Raw genomic sequence first — 25326 nt, 5'->3', positions numbered from 1 at the left:
CTGGGGTTGCTTATCCAGGCAATGTGCGCAGGAGCTGGGGCATGAACTAAAGTATTTTAAATCTAGCTAAGTTTGCCTGTTGTATAAAAGTGCATGGAATAGAGTTTTTAGATTCTAGAAACACAACTAGAAAATGTTTTGCAACAATGGAGCTTGTATATTTAAGTAAAGGGCTATAGGGAGATGCAAGAAACTTCTTAATTGCTCTACGAATTCTTAAGGTTAACCGGACATCTTGTAATACCTTTCACAGGCATTACACAAGTTGTCTAGAACATGCTTACAACTCAGTAGTTTAGCATTTCCTGTCTTGCGTTTACAGCTTTTTATTTCTAACTTGGAAAATCTATTATAACCCCTCACTAGATTCTAATCCAGCAGGACCCCATGGGGTCTACTGTGGGTTCAGTACATTTAGAACCATATCAGTTCTAAAAGTTCAGCAGCAATTCTTTTTTCTCAAAGTATCAGTGTACTCTTATTCCAAGGGAGTTCTCAGTTGCAAAATTGAGATCACTGTATGAATATTAAAGCATAAGGATTTTTTCTGCTAGACTAGTTAATTTAATGTAACAGTTCAGTTTCCACATTCTTTGAGTTTACATGTGTTCCTTGCAAATGCATTTCACTTTATCAGGTAGCATGGAGGGGAACACAAGAGACATCTTTTTGACATTGTTCATGATCAGTCTGCATTTTCCATTAAATAATTTAATTCTGAATTTGTTTAAACAACTGTCACTTTGAACTTAAATACCAATCTTGTTTCTGTATTTCAGTAACTATGGCACTGTCTGCATTAGTCAAGTTACTTAAGCCGATTTAAGTTGACCCAAATTAGTACCTAATACCAGACCTCCTTTACATTTCTTTCACTGGCTCGACTGTGGTCAACTGCCCACTTCCCACTTTAGTATAAATGCAAATCAGTAGCAAGTCCACCATGGGATTAAAAAGGTTTTAATTCATGCCTTCATCTTCGCAATCAGTGCCACTTGCATCTCAAGGCAGACTATCCTTGCACAAGTCAGACTAAGTAGTCAGCCCTGCACAAATTGCATTACATTTTAGGATAGAGCACACAGTACAAGTCAATACAGAATTCCTACCAAACTAGAGTCAAACAAGTGGTGTTCAGCACTTTGCTTGATGTACAGTTAGTGTGGATTTTTAACTGTACTTCCAATAGAAATGGTGATGATACACCACACAACTGCATTCATTTCTACAGCCCAATCAATCCAGATCTTTTATTTAGTTGTCCTGCCTCACATGTGCCTCAATGTATAGCCTATAGGACTTTTTGCAATTAGGGCTTTATAGGCAGCTTCCTTTTTAGAATGCTGAAGTTGGCTTTGTGGTTGTCATTTAGTCTCACTAAGCCAATTTCAATAGAAAAGTATTCCAATAATGACAACAGAACAATATTTTAGTCCAAGTAAAATATTGTCCCTCTAACTTTAATGGCAAGGAGACAAGCACACAGACAGGTGCGCATAGATGCACACTGCTTAAAAATCTACAAAACTAAGGCTACACCATCAGAAACCCTTTGCTTGCTAAATCTGGTTCTACTGTACAAGCTCCTGTCTGGAACAGAGTTCAGTTGCTTTTCAGCCAAAATAAGCACCAACTGAAAAGGGAGGACAAGACATCCTAAATATTTCTCATCATCTTGCTGCAGGACCTGGGTTCTCTGGTTTGATTCTTGGCTGGGGTGCCTTCTGTGTGGAGTCTGCATGTCCTCCCTGTGGTTGCATGGGGTTTCCTCTGGGTGCTCATTTACTCCCACATCCCAAAGACATTGGACACTCTAAATTGTCCCTAATTGTGTGTGCATGTGTGTGCCTTCTGTGGAAGGTTGGGTGCCGGGCTGGCAACTCGACAAATTCCACTGCCAGTCATGTGAGGACAGATCCACTGTGGCGACCCCTAACCGGGAAAAGCCAAAAGAAGAAGATCTTGCTGCAGGACCCAAATATCAATGAGTGAGCAGACAGCTTCACACAGACATGCTCAGCATGTATTTCTTACTGCAGGAGCTTGTCCTTGTAGGGGGGTGATTCAGATGTTCAAAGAACACAGGAGGAGCACGACTAATCCTGATAGGAGGGTACCAAAGCATAAAACACATGAAATGAAACTTAGATTCCTGAGTTAACAGCAATATTTTCAGCTGTGTTCCTGAATTTTCATTTTGCTCTATACTGCAGAATGGACCATCTTGGATGTTAATAGGAGTTTATTACATTTTGGTATGAGTCAAGCAGTCTAAATATAATTTTCTGTGTTCTACTATACTACTGCAGTTATTTAGCTGAATGAATTGGTCTCTGAAGTTTAATATAGATGTGTGATTGACTTGGGTAGTGCAAAGATTTATGGGCAGGCAGCACTCAGGATGAGGTTATACTGTACTTGGCAAGAAAATATGCCTGTACACAGACCAAAACTGCAATAACGTACTGTGAAAAATTCTCAGTGTGTCAAACCCATACTGAAAATACATAACCACATTTTATTCTGGAAAAGTCATTCACTATGACTCCTAGAATGCACTTCTGAATACAAAAAGGGGAATGTTATTTGTCTAAGGCAGCTGAGATGAGTAGTCTGAATTTCTTGTAAAAGAAGCATTTGGCTTCTTTTCGTGTACACACACACACACACACACACACACACACACACACACACACACACACACACACACACACACGATTATCAAAGATCCTCCTCATTCCTGTGACATACCTTGAACATATTTTAAACTTTGACCCCATCCACTTTAGCTGGTGGTAGCTCAGGTGGATGTTGAAGATCCTGTGGCACTTAGAAAGGTTTCCCAATGTGGTGGCTACATTTCCCCTATTAGCAGTATAAAGAACATCCCAGCTCTCCCTTGGAGAGCGGCTACCAGCCTAATGGGACTAATCTGGTTAACAAAGGAAGGATAGAATTAATCAGCAAAATCAACCTCTGATGCTTTTCTTAAATCAGCTTGCCTGTTTCTTTTGCAAAGTTTTCACTCTTCCTAATTTACTTTAGAGCAACTGAATAAAAAGCACAAATTTTTTTAGTTTTGCATTTCATCAAACTGGTTAAAAATCAATAAATGGTCAAGGCAAAAACTCAATAGCATATCATCTTTAGATGAAACAGGGAACACTGCAGCAATTTCTGACTCCAGGACTTCACAACTGTGAACTACTGCAAAATACAAGGATGTTGCCATAAACTTTACCATTTATGCAAAGGGATTTCCAAATGGGTCAGGAGAACTGTGTCCCATGCTGGAGGCATTTCCAAATAGGTCAGGAGAACTGTGTCCCATGCTGGAGGCATTTCCAAATGGATCAGAATTTTGTTCAATTGTAGAGGTACTCTAACAAAAAAAAAATACACGAGTGAGAATTTATATTGGTTATAACTTGTAACACTACAGTCAATTATACTACATTAGACTGGATGTAAACAGTAAGTAGCAAAAATGTAGTCCGAATGTCTCAAAAGTAACTGATGGGGCAGGGCAGGAGTATGATTAATAACAGAATGTACAGATTTTTGCCTCATTTTTGGCATCTTCCTCAAACTTTGTGGTTTTCTGGCAAATCACTGGGATATGACTGAAATCACTAAATGACATACATCTAGTTTGACTTCATATCCTACAAAAAATGCATGTCTTATTCTAATGACCAAGTTTATTACAGCAATATTTAAAATCTGTCCCTATGTTTGGGCCTTTGTCCCCGCATTATATCATGCGTTGTCCAGATTTCTTGCACCAAGAGGTTGAGAGGTATGCATGGTATAAAAACACATGGTGATTCTGGTTAGAATATCTGTACAAAGTATTGGACACGATTAGAATCTAAAAGTGAATACCCTGGTTTAAAAATGCTACATCCTTTTGCCCAAAATCTTCAGTCCACCAATAGTTTCCACCATGACCCTATTTTGTGAAGTTGTTACAGGATTTGTGGGTCATGGAGGTGCTAAAGCTTTGACATATGTACATGTGTACAAGATAACCTAAACTCATTGTAAATTAAAGGTATTATGATAGCTTGACATGCTCATGTTGTACATGTGTGTGTACTTTGTGTCCTCTCTGTCTAGGGAGAATTCCTGCTGTCTGAACACATACATTGCTGATCTTTAAGCCCTCCTAGAGGACTGGAAAAACTCCACTACATTTGACTAAACTGTGCAGACTGACATGGTCACACTACCTTGGAATGATTGGCATATTACTCAGAATATTCCAAATTCTGAGATCTACACACTTGTCAGGGAAGTCTTCAATCATGAGAAGACCTTTTACATATTTGAATGGCTCCTCAGATAAGTGGGGAACTTGGCAACAAAAATTGAGCTTTTGGACTGTAAATATTATGCACGTATGACATGTCAATCTATTGATAAAGATCCATAAGGTGACAACAGAATACTTCAAATGAAAGCTTATATAACGCAAAAATCAAAATCTGTACCAGCTGTCAGTGTACTAGCATTGCACATTCAAACTTGGTTTGCTTGTTAATCACATTTCTGTACATATCGCTGGTATTGTGTACTTGAACAGATTGCGATTCAGTATTTCACATGCCCAGTCACCAAACTGGTCATAAATGGCTCCTTATGCAAGTGGTCTGCTTGGTAACCCAAATTTTGAGTTTTACTTAGAATTATGAATTTAAGTATGGCAGATAAGTCCATTTTAAAGGACAAAAGCACTCATTTTCCTTATGAAAATAAATGTGTTTTGCAGTTTTTAATTCTTGTTTTCCTTAGTTTGTGATTTGTTTGTGATTTTTTTTGTTCTGTAGTCAACTACTTCAAACCCACATTCATCAAATCCCATTTTGTAAATGCAGGCTTCTTTAAACTTGATGCAGATTCATTCATTCTGTTTTATAAAAGGAGTTGAAACAGACTAGGTGTGGCTAACGTACCTTTTTCACTGAAAACCAGGACTTGGGCCAGAATAAAGTAAACCGAAAGAAACCACCCTGTGAGGGGATGTCCAAGAGATGCCCTTTAATCATACTTACCATTTTTGTTTATGCACTTCGCACTTATTTTAGGCACAAACCCACATTTATCGACTGCATACAGCTTTTAGATATGACTAGGACCAGTGTAGACAGTACACTGCTTGACAGTATATACAAAAACAGTGCACTTAAATATAACCAAATCCCAGATAGTAAACATACTAAAACAATGAGTTAAAAAGGTCACACAAGAAAACCAATTGGTTAAAAACACAAAGCAAAATCTAGCAAAGCTAGAATTTCCACTGTGTGATACCTTAAACCTCTTGAATGTAGCTTTGCTAGATACTAAACATACGAGATAACGGATAACCCTAGTAACTGATCAAGTAAGCTGTGTGCACATGTGTGCACATGTATGTCCACAGCTTAGGAATGTGGATTTTCTGTAGATGTGTGGTGCAGTTTCAGCTACTTGTCAGTGGGTTTTGACCAATTATGGATTTCGAGTGAGATCAAGAATGTAATGTTTGTCAAATTTGTTTTTTTCTCCCAACCCCCATCCTAAAGTGATGCAGACTGTAGCAACTCTGCAAATGTCAGAACATTTATGTCAGATTAGCCTTCAAGTCGCCAAAGCCCCTACTGCACAATTCTATAAACCCAGAGCAGTGATGTGCTAAAGCAACATTTCCCTCAGAATGCCATATGCAGGCCTTCAGGAGTAAAGCCCAATGGTTGCAGCCACTAGGAAGACCCCACATTAAACACAGATTATGTTCAGTACCATCCCACCCTTCGAGGATATTTGGGAGTCCATGTTTGTGCACTGAACTCCGTTTTTCAATTATTTTGCTTTGCAGTTTTGTAACTAGTTTCAGCAATTCAAATTTCTAGAAAATTATAGTTTAGACTCAAATTAAGGGCTATGATGGCTAATTAGCTTAAACCTGTTATTTCATAAATCATTCCAATCATCTTCACTTAACTGTGTAGCTGAGCAAATCACGGTGTCTCCAAGTCCAACAAAAGCATGTGCCTAGTGATGATTTTTTTTTTTTTTTTGAATCAGGCAAGAAGGCCTCTGGACTCGAAAGGGTGCATTTTGGATCACTCACTCTTATGATTTTGGCCATTTCAGTTAACTTGCTAAAAAAGTGTATGAAATCCTTCTCAGAGGCGGGTTGTTACTCCTAGACCTGACATTCATTTCTTCAAAATATAGTTTTTAACACTATAATCCTGTCTGCTAGTAGTGGTTGTGTGACAGATGTGCTGGCCAAGGAATCCAATCACCCATAACAAAAACACAGTATATACAAATAAAACGGGCAGATCAAAATGGGTACACAGATTGCATTACTTACAGCAACTGGTGTGGGGGCACTGAATGGATCTGTCCCAAATATATCAAACATGTTCTGTGTAGGTGCAGAAGATGGAGTGTTCTGTCGTGGAGTAGGCTTTGGAGGCTCTGCAAAATGAAAACGTCTGTTAGTGCATTTCAAGGAATAAGTATTACATTTATCAATGTAAAAATATAAGACTTGGCAACTTATTGTAAATCAATGTACCCAACAGAAAAAAATAAAGCTCATGCAGAAAATTCAGAAAAGTTTTTCTGACAAGACTCCTGTGCATATAATCCCAGATGTCCACAGACCATTTTTCTGATCGATAATAGCATTAACAAGATGCAGAGTAGTCTATTTCCGTTTCAGTATAACGGAGTTTCCCAACCTAATAATCACTCCAATTCAAATCCTAACATGTTTTAGGAAGATCGACATTTGGTCTAGTAGCCACAACTAAATCAACCTCCAAACTCACTTTTTACTGCTATAATATGAAACTTTCATTGGTAGCCTCAATTGTACTAGCAGTCTGATGCCATCCAAACAGATGGCTTGCAAATCTTAATGTTTAATCCACATACTTGCACTTTCAGTGAAAGAAATCTAGACATAGTCAAAGCTGTTATTTATGAAAAGAGCCAACACACTGGGGAAGTGATATTTCCAACACCTGCCAATCTAACTTAGTTGGCATCTTGTACCAAGATAGATTACAAAGGATGCCCATCTCTGGGGGTCTGGATGGAGATATTAAAACAAAGGAGCAGTATTGCTGAAACTGAAAGTGCCTTCTATGAGGTGGATCCAGTTTTTGTAAATTTTCACCAAGTCAACACCAATATACAGACTTCTATAGCAAATATCGTTGATAGAAGTAGGTTAAAAAAACAGTTTAGTGCCCAAGTCCCAGGATCGAAGAAGTGCACAATCCTGGTAGGTGCACTGATGCCAGGACTGGAAAAACTGATGTAGAATCCTCAAGACACTGAAAAGATTCCTACAATGGGGTTAGGCCAGGCTCAAGGGGAGGATGCCCCCTCTCCATTCCAGTAGTATGCCCCCCCTCCCGTTTACAAAAACGATGATGAAAAAAGTCAAAGATGATCACATGGACTAGTGAAGATAATTTACCATTATGCAAAAAAAAAAAAAAAAAAAACAATTTCCAGATAGAAGATATTCCAACTTGCAGAAGAACTGTCAAAAGTCACAAATGCAATCTGTTCATTAATATGAAAGACTTGTGAAAAACAAAAGAAACTTTGGACCATTTGGAAAAAGTGACTGAGGGAGTGATTATTTAAATTAAGAGATTTTTGAAAGGGATAAAAAACTTGGGCATGGGAAAAATCTGATATGGAGATCAGATATGGTAATATTTATGCAAAGAAGAAAGCAAAACTAAATAGATACAAAAAAGCAGCTCCACAAAGATGTATGAAGAGAAATACAGACAAAGGCACTCTGACATGGAAAATTTCACAATACAAAAAGATGATCATACAAAGGGGGAATTGTAGAATAGATTTTGAGTAAAGTTGAATTCCCACAATATCCAAAGACACCAGATAAATGGCCTGCTCAGTATTAAAAGTAATCCAAATGCCAACAAAAGAGCAGAGCAAAACGGTGGCTCCAAATCCAGTTTAGTAAAAGTATTTTCAAATATATACAAGTGCTTTCACAGGCTTAAGTTATGGATTACCTGCAAAGGATTTAGTGTAGGCAATCTAACGTCATTACAGCATGAAAGGATAATGACTACCCAAATTAAGGGGAAACCAGCATCTGATAAGTTGCCACATGAAGATACTCTAGAGCCTTCAGTAGGAAACCAGTACAAAAGTTCAGTTGGAATTGCATAGCAAGGGAAGGAACAGAAAAACCGTGGCAACTCTGACAATGTTGTGGAGCGATTGACCAGTGAATTCTCATAAAAGAGAATGTAGGATGCAGCTGAACAATGTCATAGGAATATGTTCTGTAGCTTTCTGTAGAATGCCCACAAGAAACAGAGCAAAGAATATGACCCCATTCAGAAAATGATACAAGGGAAGAGTTGCTTGATTTAAGACGGACTAAGATTGCTGAAAGAATTAGATTACAGAAAGTCAGCAAGACACAGAATGTTAGTAGGTTGGGAATATCAGACTTGTGTGTTCATGTGTTGAAACAGGAATTCACATGCCATAACAGAAGCAAATAGAGTACATTTACTGTGCAGCTAAATTAACAGAAGGTCTTACCACACAAATACATGGCAATAAGGGAAATGAAGGGAAGAAATCACACGTCATGGAAGTATCTATAAACCAAGATAAACCACTAGTAGAAGAGCATAGAAAACAGAATACTTAGAGGTGACAAAACCAACGCTCAGTATTGGAACAGACCAGCATCTAGCATACACTATTGCAAATGACTAAAGATATCACAGGCATGAAAACTTGGATATGCAAATAAGCAGTTCATGACCCAAAATGTTTGAGAACTGGGAAATAAAAGGAATATTAATTCCACCAAAGAGACCCACATATTTAGCAGCATCTATTAAGACCCTGTGGAACATAAGATGTTGAATGGATAGAAGTAAAAGCAACCAAGTTAAAGTGTACACAATATGAAATGCAATGCAGTAATGGCCAGAAAAATTTAAACAGAATTAAGAAAAGCTCCTAAATGGAAAATCCCAGGTCCAGATATAGTAAATAGATTCTGGCCAAAAGTATATTTACATGGAGATTTAGCCTTGAATAAATACTTGTGCGCACCCTGAACAGACACCAACCTGGTTAACAGGAAAAATAAGAGTGAACCTGCATGCTATCCTAAAAATTATAGGCCAATAACTTGCCTTCCAGAGGTGTACTAACTATACACTGGAATTAATGCCGACAATTTAAAGTCATTTCGAAAATGACTCAATCATGGCAATAGAACTAAAGGGTAACTAAAGGTCATAGGGAACAAGGATCACTTGTTGCAAAAGTCAATGGAGAACTGTAAAGGGGAAGACTATCATGGCATGGAAAGATTACAGAAAAAAACATGACAGATGTACAAGATAAACCCTACATTGATCAATTACATTACAGTGACCATGAAACAATGGCAAACCAGTCTGCAGCTAAGCCATGAATTACTATTCCAGGGATAAAAACTCAAAGGGGGATATTCCAGAGCGACAGTCACTGCTGCTCTTTTGTCCCGCCATTACCCATTAAACTGACTACCTAATTAGGTCATAGTTGCACTCTAGCTCTCAGAAAATTAATGTAAAGACTGGTCTTTTTTGTGAATGATCTAAAACTGTACAGTTTATCAAGTGAGATATTGAAAGCACAACTGAAGTAGTCAAAACCTTCCGGGCATTTGGCTTTTTCTGAAAAAATTTGAAGCCAGCATAAACTGTAGCACTGCTGGTGATTCCTGGTTAGATCAGAAAAGAGGAAGGTGTGAGAAAAACTTTTAACATGTCCACCTCTACTATAAATAGAGCTCAACAAGCTCCTCCCTTTCTTCACTGCTATGGATACATTTGCCTTTCCTTGTGGTAAATTAAAAATGTGCACTTTGCCTCATTGTCTGTTCTGCTTCACTTTAGCTAGCTGTTTGATATAGTTATTTTTACACTCTAGCAAACACTTGTTTTATATCGAGGAGTCAGTGGATTTTCCATCTGGTTTACTGGGAGCTAACCTGGTTGTTTATGTTGGAGAATCACTTGAGATGTAGTTTTATTGGCTTGAGAGCTTACTAATCAGCTTACATGGTTTGTCGTGCATTTATAAATTCTGTACAATTGAGTGGCTCTTGGCTCATTTACAGTATACAAATGAAAGTACTTTTATTAAATAAATCACATAAGCTGTTGTATCCTTTGTGGCAGCCTTTCACACCAGACATTCCTTGACTGTGCTTTTACATTAGAACTGGGATTTTTCATCTAGGAGCAGGAGTTTACCTGGTCTGAGCTAGGATACACACTAGAGCTTCAAGTATTTTTTACAACAACTCATACTATGACTGTACTTTAGCAGTTCAAAAAAAACACTGTACTGTTTTAAGTAGTTAATTGCATTGTATTACATTGCATATTTCAGGTGTAGGCAGTTTGTGAGGTAGTTACACTTGGGCTCCACACCAGCTATTCTACATTAAAGGTGCTTTTCTGCATCCTTGTGGCATAATTGAATTGATTTACCAGCAATCCCCAACTCACAGGTTTCAAGGCTTATTACGTGCTTTACCGATCGATAGCTTAAAATTGGTCTTTCTGCTCATATTTAAGCCTCATTTGCATGGTGCTGCTTCTTTTCACTCAGCGGCGGTTAGCGGTGCCTTGTATAGATGCAAAAGCCTAGCTCAGTTTTCCCGACACACAGACACACACACACAGACACACACACAGAGACACACACACAGACACACACACACAGACACACACACAGACACACACACAGAGACACACACAGAGACACACACACAGACACACACAGAGACACACACAGAGACACACACAGAGACACACACAGAGACACACACAGAGACACACACAGAGACACACACAGAGACACACACAGAGACACACACAGAGACACACACAGAGACACACCAGGACTGCAACAGTGAATACACTCCATCTACATTTATGGTAAGTGTACACGACTGTACTATGTTCGTGTTTCACTGTTGCAGTCATTACATTTGGGTAGAATCCCAAAGCTATGGTTGGGAAAATGGATTTATACAGCAGCAGGAGCCACAGTGGATACCACCTTAAGCATGAAAGATGGCTTGGTCGTGAGAGCCACCCTGTCCAGATGAAAAACGAAAGGCTCCACAGCCATAAGAGCCTGTAATTCTGAAATCCTTCTAGCTGAAGTGACTGCTAAAAGGAAAGCAGTTTTCCAGGAGAGAAATCTTAGGTCTGCAGTAGCAGCTGGCTCAGAGAGAGATTTTCCAAAAAAAATTGAGGTCCCATGCAGGAATTGGTGCTCTTCTGTGAGGTCTTATATTTTTGGCCCCTCTGAGATGCTGCTTTAGCAGAGAATGAGAGAAGAGGGGAGGTTCTGTGTTGTAATGAGCTGAAATGGCAGAGGCATGGATTTTTATGGAAGAAAAGGATAGGCCCTTGTGAAGCATCTCAGTTAAGTATGGCAGAATCTGAGGAATAGACTGGTTCCAGGCATAGAATCTTTTCCATGGTTCCAGGCACAGAATCTCCATTTATCAGCATAAGATTTTCTAGTACTAGGTCTTCTAGCCTACAAAATGACATCCATCACTGGTTTGCTGAGGGATGCCAAGGGTGAAATTAGTTGATTAGCCATGCTGCAAGATTCAAAGTTTGGAGCAGAGTGTGCAGAATTTGGTAGTTCTGCTGAGACGGTAGGTAAGGTATCTGAGGCAGGTGCCACGGAGGAAAGTGTGACATTGCGCAGGAATGGGTACCAGTGTTGGCGAGGCCAGTCTGGAGCAATCATTTTTAGTTTTGTCCTAATTGACTTAGAACTTTGGAGAGCAGAGGCAGAGGGGGGAAAAGCACAGACTAAAAGCATCCACTTTCCAAGCTTTTTTGTGATCAATTCTTGTGCAGAATTTGTCCAACTGATAGTTCTGAGGTGAGGCAAAAAGATGTCTGGGTTCCCCCATTTGCATGTCAACAGGTCGAAAACTTGTGGTTCCAGTTTCCATTCATGTGGGTCCATAAGATTTCTGCTTAGTCTGCCAGAAACTGGCAGGAATTGAGCTTGTAGTTGTAACTGATAGGTCAAGGCAGTGTTCCACAATGCCATGGCTAGTCTGCAAAGGGGGTAGGAATGCATACCCTCATGTTTATGTACCACACAACTGTAGTGTTGTCCATCAGTAGTTGTCCTGGATGAAGGTAGCCCTTAAAGGCCGGAGCATTCTGTGCAGCTAGCATCTCTTGCCGCTTGATATATAGGTGTATTTGATTTGGGCTCCATTTGCCCTGAATGCACTTCCCTGCCAGATGAGCCCCCCCAAACATACTCTGATGCATCGGTTAGGGTTTGGGTGGCAGGGGGTGGACCGAATGGCAGTCCATTGTTTTGGTGGCAGGCCTCTGCCCACCATAGGAACTCTAGTCGCAGGCAAAGAATAATAGGAATCATTGTTTCCAGGCTGTGACAATGTTGACTCCATAAACCTTTTAAGTACCACTGAAGTTTCCTCATATGCAGTCTTGCATATGGAATTAGAAGAATGCAGGAGGCCATGTATCCCAAGGCCTGCAGAATTTGTCTTTCAGATAGCAGGGTTTTTGTGGCCACCTATTTGAAGTCAATTGACTCTGCTTTTCTGGTGTAAGGTAAGCCATTTGGGCAGTTGTATTCAAGCTTGCACCCAGGAATGTAATTTTGAGGGAGTACCAGTTGTTTTAGTTTATGGTGTACCCTAGACAAGGTAGAACCCTTTTTACAAATGCCAGATGCTTTAGAAGAATGTCCTTGTTGTCCATGTATGGCTATATCTGTACTTCTTTGCCTGCAAAATGCAACTACTGGTGCAAGGCACTTTGTGAAGACCCTGGGCGCAGTAGATAAGCCAAAGGGCAGTGCAGAGAACTGGTAATGCCAGCAGCCTGCTTTGAAGCGGACATATCTTCTGCAAGAATCCCTGATTGGGATATGCAGGTAAGCCTCTTTTTTAGTCTAGATTTACCAACCAGGCATCTTTGCCTAGCATAAGTAGTAAGTGTCAGCATCTTGAATTTTGGTTTGTCCAGAAATGTGTTTACAGTGGATAAGTCCAGGATTGGACGCCATGATTTGTCTTTTCTGGGTACCAGGAAAAGTCTGGAATAGAAACCTTGTCTTTTCCTCTTCTAGTACTGGTTGAATAGCCCCCATGTTCATGAAGCCCACTGATTTGGAGGCAGATCTGGCCATCCATTTGGGATTGGCAATGTGTGGAAGTGAAATCTGCATCCCTGGGATACTATATTTAAAACCCATTTGTCCTGGGTAATAAGTTGCCAGTTTTGTGCATGAAGTGCTAGTTCCCCCCCAAAGGGGTGGCCAAGAGGCAAGTGCTTCATGATCGTAGAGGAAAGTCATTGAGACTGTTTTCCATAGGGAGGTGCCTTGTTGCTTCCAGATTTGGAGGTGGAGGCACCCCATTGTTTTGTTCTGAAAGTTCCTTGAGACTGAAACCTGGAGCCTTTGGCATGTCTTGATTTGACTCTAGTGGCTATCGAGGGGACTGGAAAGGACCAGTTCTTAGTAGGCCAGTGTCTACTAAGTCATGGAGGTTGAACTCGTAAGAAATCTTTCACAGTTTGCATAGATTTAGCTTTATCTTCCATCTTTAACACTTCTTCAGCCTTATTACCAAAGAGACTGGCCTGTTGTAAAGGAGCATCCAACAATTCTGCTTTACCATGGTCAGGCAGAGTTTGCTCTGAGCCAAGCATGCCTTCTTAGCACGGATCCAGTTACAGCAGCCCTGCAAGAGGCCTCCAGGAAATCAAAACCACATTGCAAAGTATGTTTTCCAACTTGTTCAGCTGAATGCAATAAATCCTGCGATTTTCCACCGAGATTATCATTTTATGTTGAATTAGTGCCATGATATGCTGTTGATATTTAAGCATATGAAAACGATAGCTTAAAGCCCTGATTGCCAAGGTTGCAGATGTGTAAACCTTCTTACCCTCATCTATCCAGCACCCTGGAATCTATCAGGAGTAGGACTTTTGGCAGAAGAGGCCTTAATGCCCTTGGGACCCTGAGAAATGGTTTCAGGATCAGCAACAGGGTTTTTGAAAAGGAATTTATGGGAGTCAGGAACCCTGTAGTATCTGTCTGGCTTACAAGGAGCCGGAGGCAGAGAATCAGGAGTCATACTAGATGCAGAAAAATCATTAACAATTACTAGAACAGGAGGTATACCCAAAGGCCTATGCTGAGGAAGTAGAAGAAAATCCCCAAGTCTCTCTTTAGATTGAGAAATCCTGACTTTCCCAGTGGAAATGTTCCCTTAAGGCATGTAAAGATTCCCCAAAAGAAAAATCTTCAGGGGGAGAGGCAGAAGGAATGGAATCCTCTGCATCAGAGTCCTCACAAGTAGGAACAGACAAATCCTGTTCATTATACGAGTCAAAAGAAATGGAATCCTGTTCAGAAGATTCATATCAATGTCTTGCTTAGGCCTTTTAGAAGGAGGGGGTCGTTACCCCCCGATCAGAGTAAGTAAATTTTCAATTTTGATATTTGTTTTTTAGGCAAAGGGGCCTGGACATGTGGCCCAGGCATTTTTAGATTTAGATTTTGGCCTCAATTGTGAAGATGGCATCTAATATACAAATCTGTAGGCCTGAAAACACCCTCAGAAACCAGTGCCTGCACAGCGGCTCTGGACCTAAGGTAGACACATCCGTGGGTTCCATAATTAAAGCATCTCATGGCATACCGGACTCCAAATGGGAGTCAGTAGAGGCTTGCGAATCAGAATTAGTGGGAATCGGGGGCTGCGAAAGCACCTCACTAAGTACCGGCGAACTGGTGACTGGCTTATAAGAGTCTTCTTCGGTTTTGTACCTCGATGGGCTTTTTTTTTTTTTTTTTTTTTTTTTATAGGTATTCCAGTAGTCTGAATGCTAACAGACATTTCTGGATAGTTGAATCTTGAGCCAAAATATTTAGAAGCAAAAATACAGATGTTTAATTGTGCGTTGATTACATTTAGCACAAAAACGATAGCAAGGCACTTTTTGGTCAGGGCCTAGGCAAGGAATACAGTGCAAATGAAAATCCTGAGGTATTTGCTTCCCACAAAGTAATGCAATTATTAACTTCTACTGACATCAGTAAGGAGCAAGAAAAAAAAAAAGTTTCCCCAACGGGGTACTTGGCTTCAAGTTGAAGACTTCGGTTCTGAAACTCGAAAACGAAAATTTCAGGAGTCTGCTGACCGGCACTTGCGAACTGCTTCTGCTTCGGGCACCGCACAGCAAGAAAGACTGATGTAATGGCATCTGCTGCATGTTTTATACCCCTGATGACCTGATGTCATGGAAGGGACAGCAACTGACAGGTCCCCAAGACTTTATTAATCAGGCCAATTGAGGGAAACCTGCCAGCAGATTACCCCAAATGTAATAACTGCAACAGTGAAACACGAACATCTGTACTATGTTCATGTTTTACTGTTGCAGTCATAACATTTAGGTAGAGTGGAGGCTGTCAAGGGGTGCTGGCTAGTATGCCCTGCAAGACAGCAGAGGAAAACCCTGCCCTGAATTTGGAAGAGAGGCAGGTGGTAATGCTTAGTAAAGGTGGGTGGCAGCCTCCATGATGTCCTTTGTGGGGACTCTGAGGAAAGCTGCTCTGGTGGAGTGTCCTGACCCACTTGGGGCAGCTTGCCATGCTGTTTTTAGTAGAAATGGATGCAGTGTGCTATCCATTTGGAAATGGTTTGCTTGGAGATGGCTTTGCCCTCTGCCCCTGAAGCAAAGCTAACCAGCAGTTGATTAGACTTTCTGAAAGGTTTTGTCCTGTCCAGATAGTATCCAAGCTGTCTGTGCACATAGAGTGCAGAATCCTTTCCCCCTTGTTTTGAAGGTTAGGAAAAAGGTGGGCAAGTGAATGGATTGGTTGAGAGCTACACTGGACACCAGCTTGGGCTGGAAGGATGGATTAGTTGAATACCCTGCATGGAAGATGAATGGTTCTACAGCCATGAGTGCTTGCAGCTCAGAGACTCTTCTGGCTGAAGTGATGGTGGCCAGGAGGAAGGCAGTCTTCCAGGAAAGAAATTTTAATTTTATCTCTGCAGAAGCTGGCTCGAAAGGAGGAATGGTGATCTTTTCCAAGACAAAGGTCCCAAGCTGGTGTCGGTGCCCTTCTGGGAGGGTCTCAATTTGCTAGCCCCTCTGAGGAACTGTTTAATCAGATGGTGTGAAAAAAAAAAGAGGCTGCTCAGTGGGGAATATGGGCAGAAGTAGCAGAGGCATGAATTTTGAGGAGAGCGAGCGAGACCACTGTGTATTAGGTCAGCTAAGTAATCAGGGACATGAGGGCTGTGCTGTACTGGCTCCCTTAGCCCAGGATCCAGGTGGAGAATATTTATTTGCATATGACTTTCTGGTGCTAGGGACTCTGTTCAGGGTACAAGTCAAGCTGGTGCTAGGGGAGTCTGTTCAGGGTATAAGCCAAGCTGTCAAATTGAGCTTCTGCAATTGGGGGTGCATGAATTCCCCTTCCCTCTGGGTTAGGTTTGGAATCTGAGGAATATTCCATGGAGGCAGCAGAGACAGGCTGCACAGCAAGAAGTACCAGTGCTGTCTGGACCAGTCTGGAGCCATGTGAACGGTCCTTGGTTTTTCCTCCCTTATTTTGAGCAGCACCTTGGGAATGAGAGGTAGGGGAGGAAAGGCATAGGCAGAGAGGTTTATCCAGGAGAAGGACAGGGCATCTACTTTCCATGCCATGCAGTGATGCTCCCTGGTGCAGAATTAGCCGAGCTGATGGTTGTGGTGGGAGGCAAAGAGGTCAATATCCGGGGTTCCCTATTTGAGTGATTAGGAAGGAGGAGTTTGTTGAGCTGAAACTAAATGGGGGTCTGAAAGCTTTCTGCTTAATTGTCTGCCAGGAAATTGAGAGAGCCTGGCAGGTATTGTGCTAACAGGTGTAGTTGCATGGAAGAGGCTGTAAACCAAAGGGTTATGGCCAGCCTGCACAGCAGGTCAGAGCAAGTCCCTCCCTGCTTGTTGATGTACCACATCACAGTGGTGTCTGTTTTCAGAACCACCCCTGGAGAGAGAAGGGGTTTGAAAGCCATCCAGGCCTGCTGTACAGTCATCATCGCTTTTTGATTGATGTGCAGGGGGAGTTTCTGGGGGTTCCATTGGCCCTGTATGCACCTGCCACCCAGGTGTGCACCCCAAGTATAGTCTGATACATCTGTGGTGAAGGTCTGGGCAATGGGGTGTGGTGAGAAGGGCAGTCTCTTCTTGTGGGAGAAGGCTGTTGCCCAAAGAAATTCCTTCCTCAGGCAAGGAATAATAGGTAGAAGAGTTTCCAGATCTTGAGTGTTGACACCAAAGGCTCTTTAAGTACCACTAAAGTTTCCTCATATGCAGTCTCGCATATGGAATGAGTATGCAAGATGCCATGAACCCCAGGGACTGCAGGATTTTCCTTGCAGAAAGCTGGGGCCTGGTGGCCAGTTGAGAGAAGTAAGCTGATAGGCATGCCATCTGGGATGCTGTTTCCAGACTTGCTCCCAGGAAGATTATCCTTTTGCTGAGTTCCTGTTTGGATTTTTTTTATTGATTGTGTACCCTAGGGACCTAGGGAGGTTAGTAGGTCCTTTACAAAGGCCAGGTCTTTGAGCAGCTTTTCCTGGCTGTCTACCTGTATAAGGCAGTTGTCCAAGTAGGGGGTAAATATGAATATTTGTCTGCAAAAGGCAATGGCTGGAGCCAGGAATTTTGTGAAAACTCTGGGAGCAGTAGATAAACCAAAGGGAAGCAGAGAACTGAAGTGTGCCCTGAAGCGGAGATATTTTCTGCAGGACTCCCTGATGGGAATGTGGGAGGTACACCTCTTAGGTCCAGGATGGATAGCCAAGCATCCTTTGAGAACATGGGTAGTAGCTGCTGGAGGGTGAGCATTTTGAATTTTGGGATCACCAGTAGAAAGTCTGGAGTAGAAGCCTTGGCCTATCTGCTCTGCAGGAACGTGCTCTACTGCTCCCAATGAGTGTAGGGAATGGGTTTGCTTTTGAGCCTCTGCCCACTGATTTAGTGATAGATCTGGGAACCCTTTTGGGGTTGGAAGGGTATGGAAGAGAATTTGTACCAGAGAATGTTCAGAACCCACTGGTCTTTGGTAATAGTGGCCCAGGTGCTTGAGTGAAAGGAGAGTTTTCCTCCTAGGGGTATGTGAAGCTGGGCAGAGGGTGACTGAGTTCTTATCATAAGGGGATGGCTTAGAACTCCCTGGTTTTGAAGTGGAGGCAGTCCACCGCTTAGATCTCTGCAACCCCTGGGAATGTTGTCTGGGAGGTCTGTTTCCACAAGACCTAGGCTGGCCCAGTTTACTAGGAGCAGTAAAGGACCTTGGAGGGGAAATGCCTGCTAAACCTAGGGGGCCGCACCTGTAAGAAATCTTAGTCTGCATAGATTTTGCTTTTTCTTCCATCTTCAAAGACCTCTTCTGCTTTAGTGCGAAATAAGTTTTGTGCAAGGGTGCATCTGACAATTTCGATTTAGCATGGTCTGGCAGGGGTTGTTCCTTAAGCCATGCAGGTCTTCTAACAGATCCAGTAACTGCTGCCCTGGCAATAAGCTTCTAGGGTATCAAAACCACAGTGCAAAGTGTGTTTAGTTACTTGACCAGCGGAATGCATTAACTCCTATAAATCTTTAGTTTCTGCCCATGCAGGAAAGGAGGAAATGTTGTTTTAGGAATAGAAAAGGTTTGTTGCTGATATTTATATGGAACTGAATTTAGTGCCCTGATAAGAGTAACTGAGGTGTATACTTTTTTACCCACATGCCCAGTGCTCTGGAATCCCTGTCCGAGGGAGTGGGGATTCTTAGCTGAAGTAGCTTTAATCCCTTTTGGGCCTCGAGTAATGACCTCATGGTCAGCTGTTGGATTTTTAAAAGGATATGAGTAAGGGACTCTGTAGTACCAGTCTGGCTTTCTGGGAGCAGAAGGGAGGGCATCTGGAGTCAAGCTGGAGTCAGGCTGGATTCAAGGAAGACATCCACCACATCTAGGACTGGGGGATGGCTAAGGGCCTGTGTTGTGGAAGGTCCAGGATCTCAGACTGTGGGTAGCCTCGACTCTCCCATTTGAAATGCTCCCTTAAAGTATGCAGGGTTTCCCCAAAGGAAAAATCCTCTTGGAGAGGCTGAAGGAATGGATTGCTCTGCATCAAAATCCTCATATGTTGAGAGGGGCTGCATGTCTTCATAGCCAGATGAATCTGATTCATCTGACTCTTGTTCCGACAAACTACTGGAGACCGATCCCTTTTCCTTTTTGAGGGAGTGGCTTGGCATCCCCTAAACAGCATATGGTCTTCTGCCATTTTAAGCATTTGAGACTGAGGCAAGGAAGCAGGCACCTGAGAATGGGTAGTCAGCTTCTTGGGGGGTGGTTCAACCCCTGGGCCTAAGGAACTCTGTTTTCAAAAGAACAGTAGCCATGAAAGGAGTCCGTTTATATCTGGATTATTTGTGGCAAAGGACTTCCTCTGAAGCTGGTGGCTGGACAGCAGCTCCGGACCCATCCAAGGTAAAGATGGCAGGATCCTTAGACAGAGTTCTGTGACATACCAGACTCCGAAATGGTCTCTGTAGCAGCCTAATTGAAGCAGGCATCAGGGTGTATGAAAGCGCCTCATGGAGACTGACCACCAGCTTAGCAATAGCATCGGAAGGTTTGGTCCTGTGTGGTCTCGGTCTTTATCTTTACAGTTTTTTTGGAAGAAATGCTGTCAGATGGCTTACAGTGTAAATGGAAATATCTGGCTACAATAAGGGCCTGACGAATAGATCTGGCATTGAACAAAGCACAGAACCGACAAGGGATGTCGTGGTCTGGGCCTAGACAAGTGATGCAGTAAGAGTGAAGTCCCGGTGTGGTATTTGCTTTCCACAGGCGAGACAATTAACTTTTTCTGACATCAGTTAGTGCAAGAAAAAAGGATCCACAACAGGGTACTTCAATTCAGAAATGAAACAGTTAGCGGCTGATCAGCACTCGTGCAAACTGCTTCTGCTTCGGGCTCCACAGCAAGAAAGACTGATGTAATGGCGTCCGCTGCCCTCCTTTATACCAACAACCTGATGTTAGTCCTCAAGCGACAGCAACCGATGCAGAAATACCAAGTCTCTGGTATTCAGGCCAGCCAAGGGCTACCCGGACTGTTATGACTGCAACAGTGAAACACGAAGATAATCAATTGTTGCATACTTGGATCTTGCTGCCTGCCTGTAGTGGATCACGTCTTGTGGTATACCTCCACCCCTTTATGTGGAAACTTTCGGCGCAAACCTAGTCTTTTCAGACAGCCACACAGTCCCCAACTATATCCCTCAGTCTGGAGTGTTTGGACTCAAGTCCTTTGATATGGTGGCTCATTAAAGTGGATCAAACATGTTGCTATCACTGACCTTATGACTTGGAACTAAGTGCTAGAATCAGTCTTCCTTTCTTGTAAGCATTAGGCAAGATCATGGGAATGGCACCTATCCAGATAAACTCATTTTTTCTTCTAATCAATTGCCCCCAGTACCTCCCACCTTCCTCTGGAAGATTAGGGTTAGGGCCAGTGAGGAGTTTCCATAGATCTCCTGTATTTTAAAAATATCCAGTAGTGCACTCTGTACATGTTTTTCTCAGCTAGGAGTACATGCATGGAAACTCCTTCCCAAGCTTGTGATGTTTTCCTACACTTGCCTGATCTGGAGGGCTCATGTTTGGCAGACAGCTCATTAAAATCATAATGCTTTCTATGCATTAATTTGGAACCTCAGTGGGTACCTCATATTTCATACAGCTGGAGTTTTCATGCTCACTCAACCCGCACAACTCCTTTGATATTCATTTCACAAAACATTACTTTAACATTTCTATAATTGTGCACAGTATTATCAATTGTTGACTGGCTTAGTGCCACTAAGGTTGCGGCCTCATTTTAGGAGAGATGCGAGATTTCTACTAAAGGAAATTTGGCTAGGGCATCAAGGACATTGCCCCACTCTTTTCCATAATTGACCATGGATTTTTTTCACATGCATCTGGGCTAACCACAAAGCTAGGCAGATTGGATCTTTAACTTCATTCCAAGGATGATGCATTAGTAATCAATTTACCTGGAGTGGGAATAGAACCCACAGCCTTGTGTTTTTTTAGCACCAATTGTGCTCCCTACCTATTGCGCCACTGAAATCTCAGATGTATGGTTAACATTTTTGCCATCTTAAACCTACTCCACTGAATTTTTTGAATTTGTCAGGTAAGAGTTTGCTCCACAGTAACATTTGATATTAGTAAACAGATAGTTTTAGCCTTCAGAAATAAAATTTAGCATTTAAAAAGCACATCACAGGGATGCTGAAATAGTCTTAAATTAAACAGACTTACTGAACAGCTGGTATTACATTTTAATATTTTCAGACTACTTGGAGAGATTTCTAATAGAGACATAAAAAAACACAAGCTTAGATACCCACAGGAGAGCATCTGATGAGAATGCAGTGACATGTAGGATACAATTTATTCTTTTGAAACCAAACATTTGTGGCTAGCCAAATTCCACAATGATGTAGACACCAATATTTGTTAATGACTGAACACAGTTCTGTTCAATAGCCAAAAAATCTTAAAGGGGACTTTTCCTGTCATAGTTGCAGGTAATCAGTAAGAGGGTAGGCAATGCCTCTCACTGTTTGAGAGGCGGGAAGCTAGACTAAGCTCAGCTGAATAAAATGCATGCTGGAGTGTAGAATACAACAGGCCAACACTACTTTCAAGGACAAATAAAAAAAACAAGCAGTAGCATTAAGCACCAAGAGAAGGCTGAAACAGTTCAGTACAAATCATGGCTAGGAATCAGGACCATGGGACCCTTTAGTCAAACCCAAGATTATACTACCTGAATTTACAACACTGGAACTTGGACTGCAAATTAGGTTAAGCACCAAGCTGAATTCACATCTATATTTCCAGCATAGTGGTCTATAGAGGTTTAGCAGTAAAAGTACAGTTGTGTACACTTACCATAAATGTAGATGTTACAGTGTATTCACTGTTGCAGTCATTACATTTGGGTTATCTGCTGGCAGGTTGCCCTCAGTCGGCCTGATTAAAGTCTTGGGTCCTGCGTCGGTTGCTGTCCCTTCATCCATGTCAGGTAGTCAGGGGTATAAAACATGCAGCAGACTCCATTACATCAGTTTTTCTTACCCCAGATGTCAGGTGCCCCCCAAATGGGGAGCAAAATATATATTGTACATAAATTTTAAACAAAAAAATACAAATTTAAAAACAAAATACCTACAAACAAAAGCAAATACACCAAAAAGGCTTTAAGCATAGTAAAAGAAAGGAAAACAGGGGGCTGGAGGTTGGGTAACCAGGACTGCAACAGTGAATACACTAACATCTACATTTATGTAGAGTGTACACAACTGTACTATGTTCATGTTTCACTGTTGCAGATATTACATTTGGGTAGAATCCCAAAGCTATGGTTGGGAGGATGGATTTATACAGAATTAGGAGCAGCTATAAGGCCCTGCAGGACTGCAGTGGCAAAGCCAGCTCTGGATTTATAGGAGAGGTAAATGGTAATGTTTGGTGAACGTATGAACTGAGCTCCAGGTAGCAGCTTCTAGAATGTCTCTGGTAGGAACCCCTCTTTGAAAGGCTGCAGAAGTAGATGCAGCCCTGGTGGAATGAGATCTGATGTACTTGGGGATAGGTTTACCATGGTGCATATAGCAGAAACGAATACAATGGCTTATCCATTTGGAAATATTCTTTGAAATAGCCTTTCCCTCTGCTCCTGCAGCAAATGCCACCAATAGTTCAGATTTTCTTAGAGATTTTGTCCTGTTTAAGAATCTAAAGTTGTCTGTATACATCCAATGAATGCAGAATCTGCTCACCCTTGTTCTGTGGATTGGGAAAGAAAGTTGGCAGATGATTGGTCTGATTAAGATCCACACTGGATACCACCATCAGCATGAAAGATGGATTGGTCCCGAGAGCCACCCTGCCCAAATGAAAAATAAAGGCTCCACTGCCATAAGAGCCTAAGAATCTGCAATTCTGAAATCCTTCTAGCTGAAGTGACTGCTAAAAGGAAAGCAGTTTTCCAGGAGAGAAATTTTAGGTCTGCAGTAGCAATTCTCAAAAGGAGGGAGAGAGCTTTTCCAAAAAAATTGAGGTCCCATGCAGGAGTTGGTGCTCTCCTAGGAGGTCTTTAATTTTTGGCCCCTTTGAGATGCTGCTTTAGCAGAGGATGAGAGAAGAGGGGATGTTCTGTGTTGTAATGAGCTGAAATGGCAGAGACATGGATTTTTATGGAGGAAAAAGATTAAGCCCTTGTGAAGCATCTCCCATTAAGCATTGCAGAATCTGAGGAATATTGGACATTGCTGTGCTTATTCCTTGTGATTGGTTCCAGGCACAGAATCTTTTCCATTTGTCAGCATAAGATTTTCTAGTACTAGGCCTTTTAGCCTCCAAAATGACCATCATAGGTTTGCTGAGGGATGCAAAGGGTGAAATTAGTTGATTAGCCACGCTGCAAGATTCAAAGTTTGGAGCAGAGTGTGCAGAATTTGGTAGTTCTGCTGAGACTGTAGGTAATGTGTCTGAGGCAGGTGCCACGGAGGAAGGGGACATTGTACAGGAGTGAGTACCAGTGTTGGCGTGGCCAGTCTGGAGCAATAAATCATTTTTGGTTTGTCCTGTCTGACTTAGAACTTTGGAGAGCAGACGCAGAGGGGGAAAAGCATAGACAGAGCATCCACTTTCCAAGCTTTTTTGTGATGAATTCTCGTGCAGAATTTATCCAACTGATTGTTCTGGGGTGAGGCAAAAAGATCTATTTTTGGGCTCCCTCATTTGCGTGTCGACATGTTGAAAACGTGTGGTTCCAGTTTCCATTCGTGTGGGTCAATTAGATTTCTGCTTAATTCGTCTGCCAGAGTCTTTAGCTTTCCTGGCAGGGATTGAGCTTGTAGTTGTATTTGATAGGTCAAGGCAGTTGGAAAGGGGGTAGGAATGTGTACTTCCCTGCTTATGTACCACACAACTGTGGTGTGGTCTATCATTAGTTGTCCTGGATGAAGGTAGCCCTTGAAGGCCGTCAGTGCATTCTGTACAGCTAGCATCTGATTGATATGTAGGTGCATTTGATTTGGGCTCAGGTTGCCCTGAATGCACTTTCCTGCCAGATGAGCCCCCTAAGCATAGTCCGATGCATCTGTAGTTAGGGTTTGGACAGCAGGGGGTGGAGTGAATGGCAGTCCCTTGTTTTGGTGGCAGGCCTCTGCCCACCATAGGAACTCAAGTTGCAGGCAAGGTATAATAGGAATCATTGTTTCCAGGCTGTGACAATGTTGACTTCATAAAAAAAAAAAAAAAAAAAAAAAGTTTAAGTACCACTGAAGTTTCCTCATATGCAGGCTTGCATATGGAATTAGAAGAATGCAGGAGGCCATGAACCTTAAGGCTTGCAGAATTTGTCTGGCAGATAGCAACCTTGCTGCCACCTGTATGAAGTCACCAATTGAATTTGCTTTTCTGGCATAAGGTAATTCATCTGGGCAGTTGTATTCAAGCTTGCACCTAGGAATGTAATTTTTTGAGAGGGTACCAGTTGTGATTTCTTTTTGTTTATGGTGTACCCTAGACAAGTTGGATCCCTTTTTACAAATGAGAGATGCTTTAGAAGAATGTCCTTGTTTTCTGCCTGAATTAGACAATCATCCGGGTATGGATATATTTGAATATTTCTTTGCCTGCAAAATGCTATTACTGGTGCCAGGCACTTTGTGAAGACCCTGGGCGCAGTAGATAAGCCAAAGGGCAGTGCAGAGAACTGGTAATGCAAGTAGCCTGCTTTGAAGCAGAGGTATCTTCTGCAAGATTCCCTGATTGGGATATGCAGGTAAGCCTCTTAAGTCTAGAGTTACCAGGCATCTTTGCCTAGCATAAGTAGTAACTATTGAAGTCAGCATCTTGAATTTTGGAATGTCCAGAAATGTGCTTAGGGTGGATAAGTCCAGAATTGGATGCCATGATTTGTCTTTTCTTGGTACCAGGAAAAGTCTTAAATAGAAACCTTGTCCCTTTTCCTCTTCTGGTACTGGTTGAATAGCCCCCATGTTCATGAGACAGAACTAGTTTCTGGGACTCTGGCCACTGATTCGGGGGGGCAGATCTGGCCATCCGTTTGGGATTGGCAAAGTGTAG

The 25326-nt window shown here is 41.9% G+C and overlaps 1 protein-coding gene across 2 annotated transcripts in view; it reads right to left on the bottom strand.

Annotated features, from left to right (window-relative positions):
* The window catches only part of DAB2 (DAB adaptor protein 2), a 472148-nt gene that overhangs the window by 19622 nt on the left and 427200 nt on the right, over positions 1-25326 (bottom strand). For both annotated transcript variants that reach the window (XM_044069830.1, XM_044069823.1), the window contains 2 exons: positions 6365-6471; positions 3242-3382 (listed from right to left, as the gene is read on the bottom strand). In XM_044069830.1, coding sequence (XP_043925765.1) covers positions 3245-3382; positions 6365-6471 — 245 coding nt within the window. In that variant the 3' untranslated portion in view covers positions 3242-3244. The remainder of the gene's footprint in view (positions 1-3241; positions 3383-6364; positions 6472-25326) is intronic.

The sequence above is a fragment of the Protopterus annectens genome, chromosome 1.part0 (assembly GCF_019279795.1).
Source record: "Protopterus annectens isolate FY-2018-M chromosome 1.part0, PAN1.0, whole genome shotgun sequence".
Lineage (NCBI taxonomy): Eukaryota > Metazoa > Chordata > Ceratodontiformes > Protopteridae > Protopterus > Protopterus annectens.
Note: the sequence above shows the minus strand (reverse complement) of the source record. Positions and strands in the feature narration are given on the sequence as shown.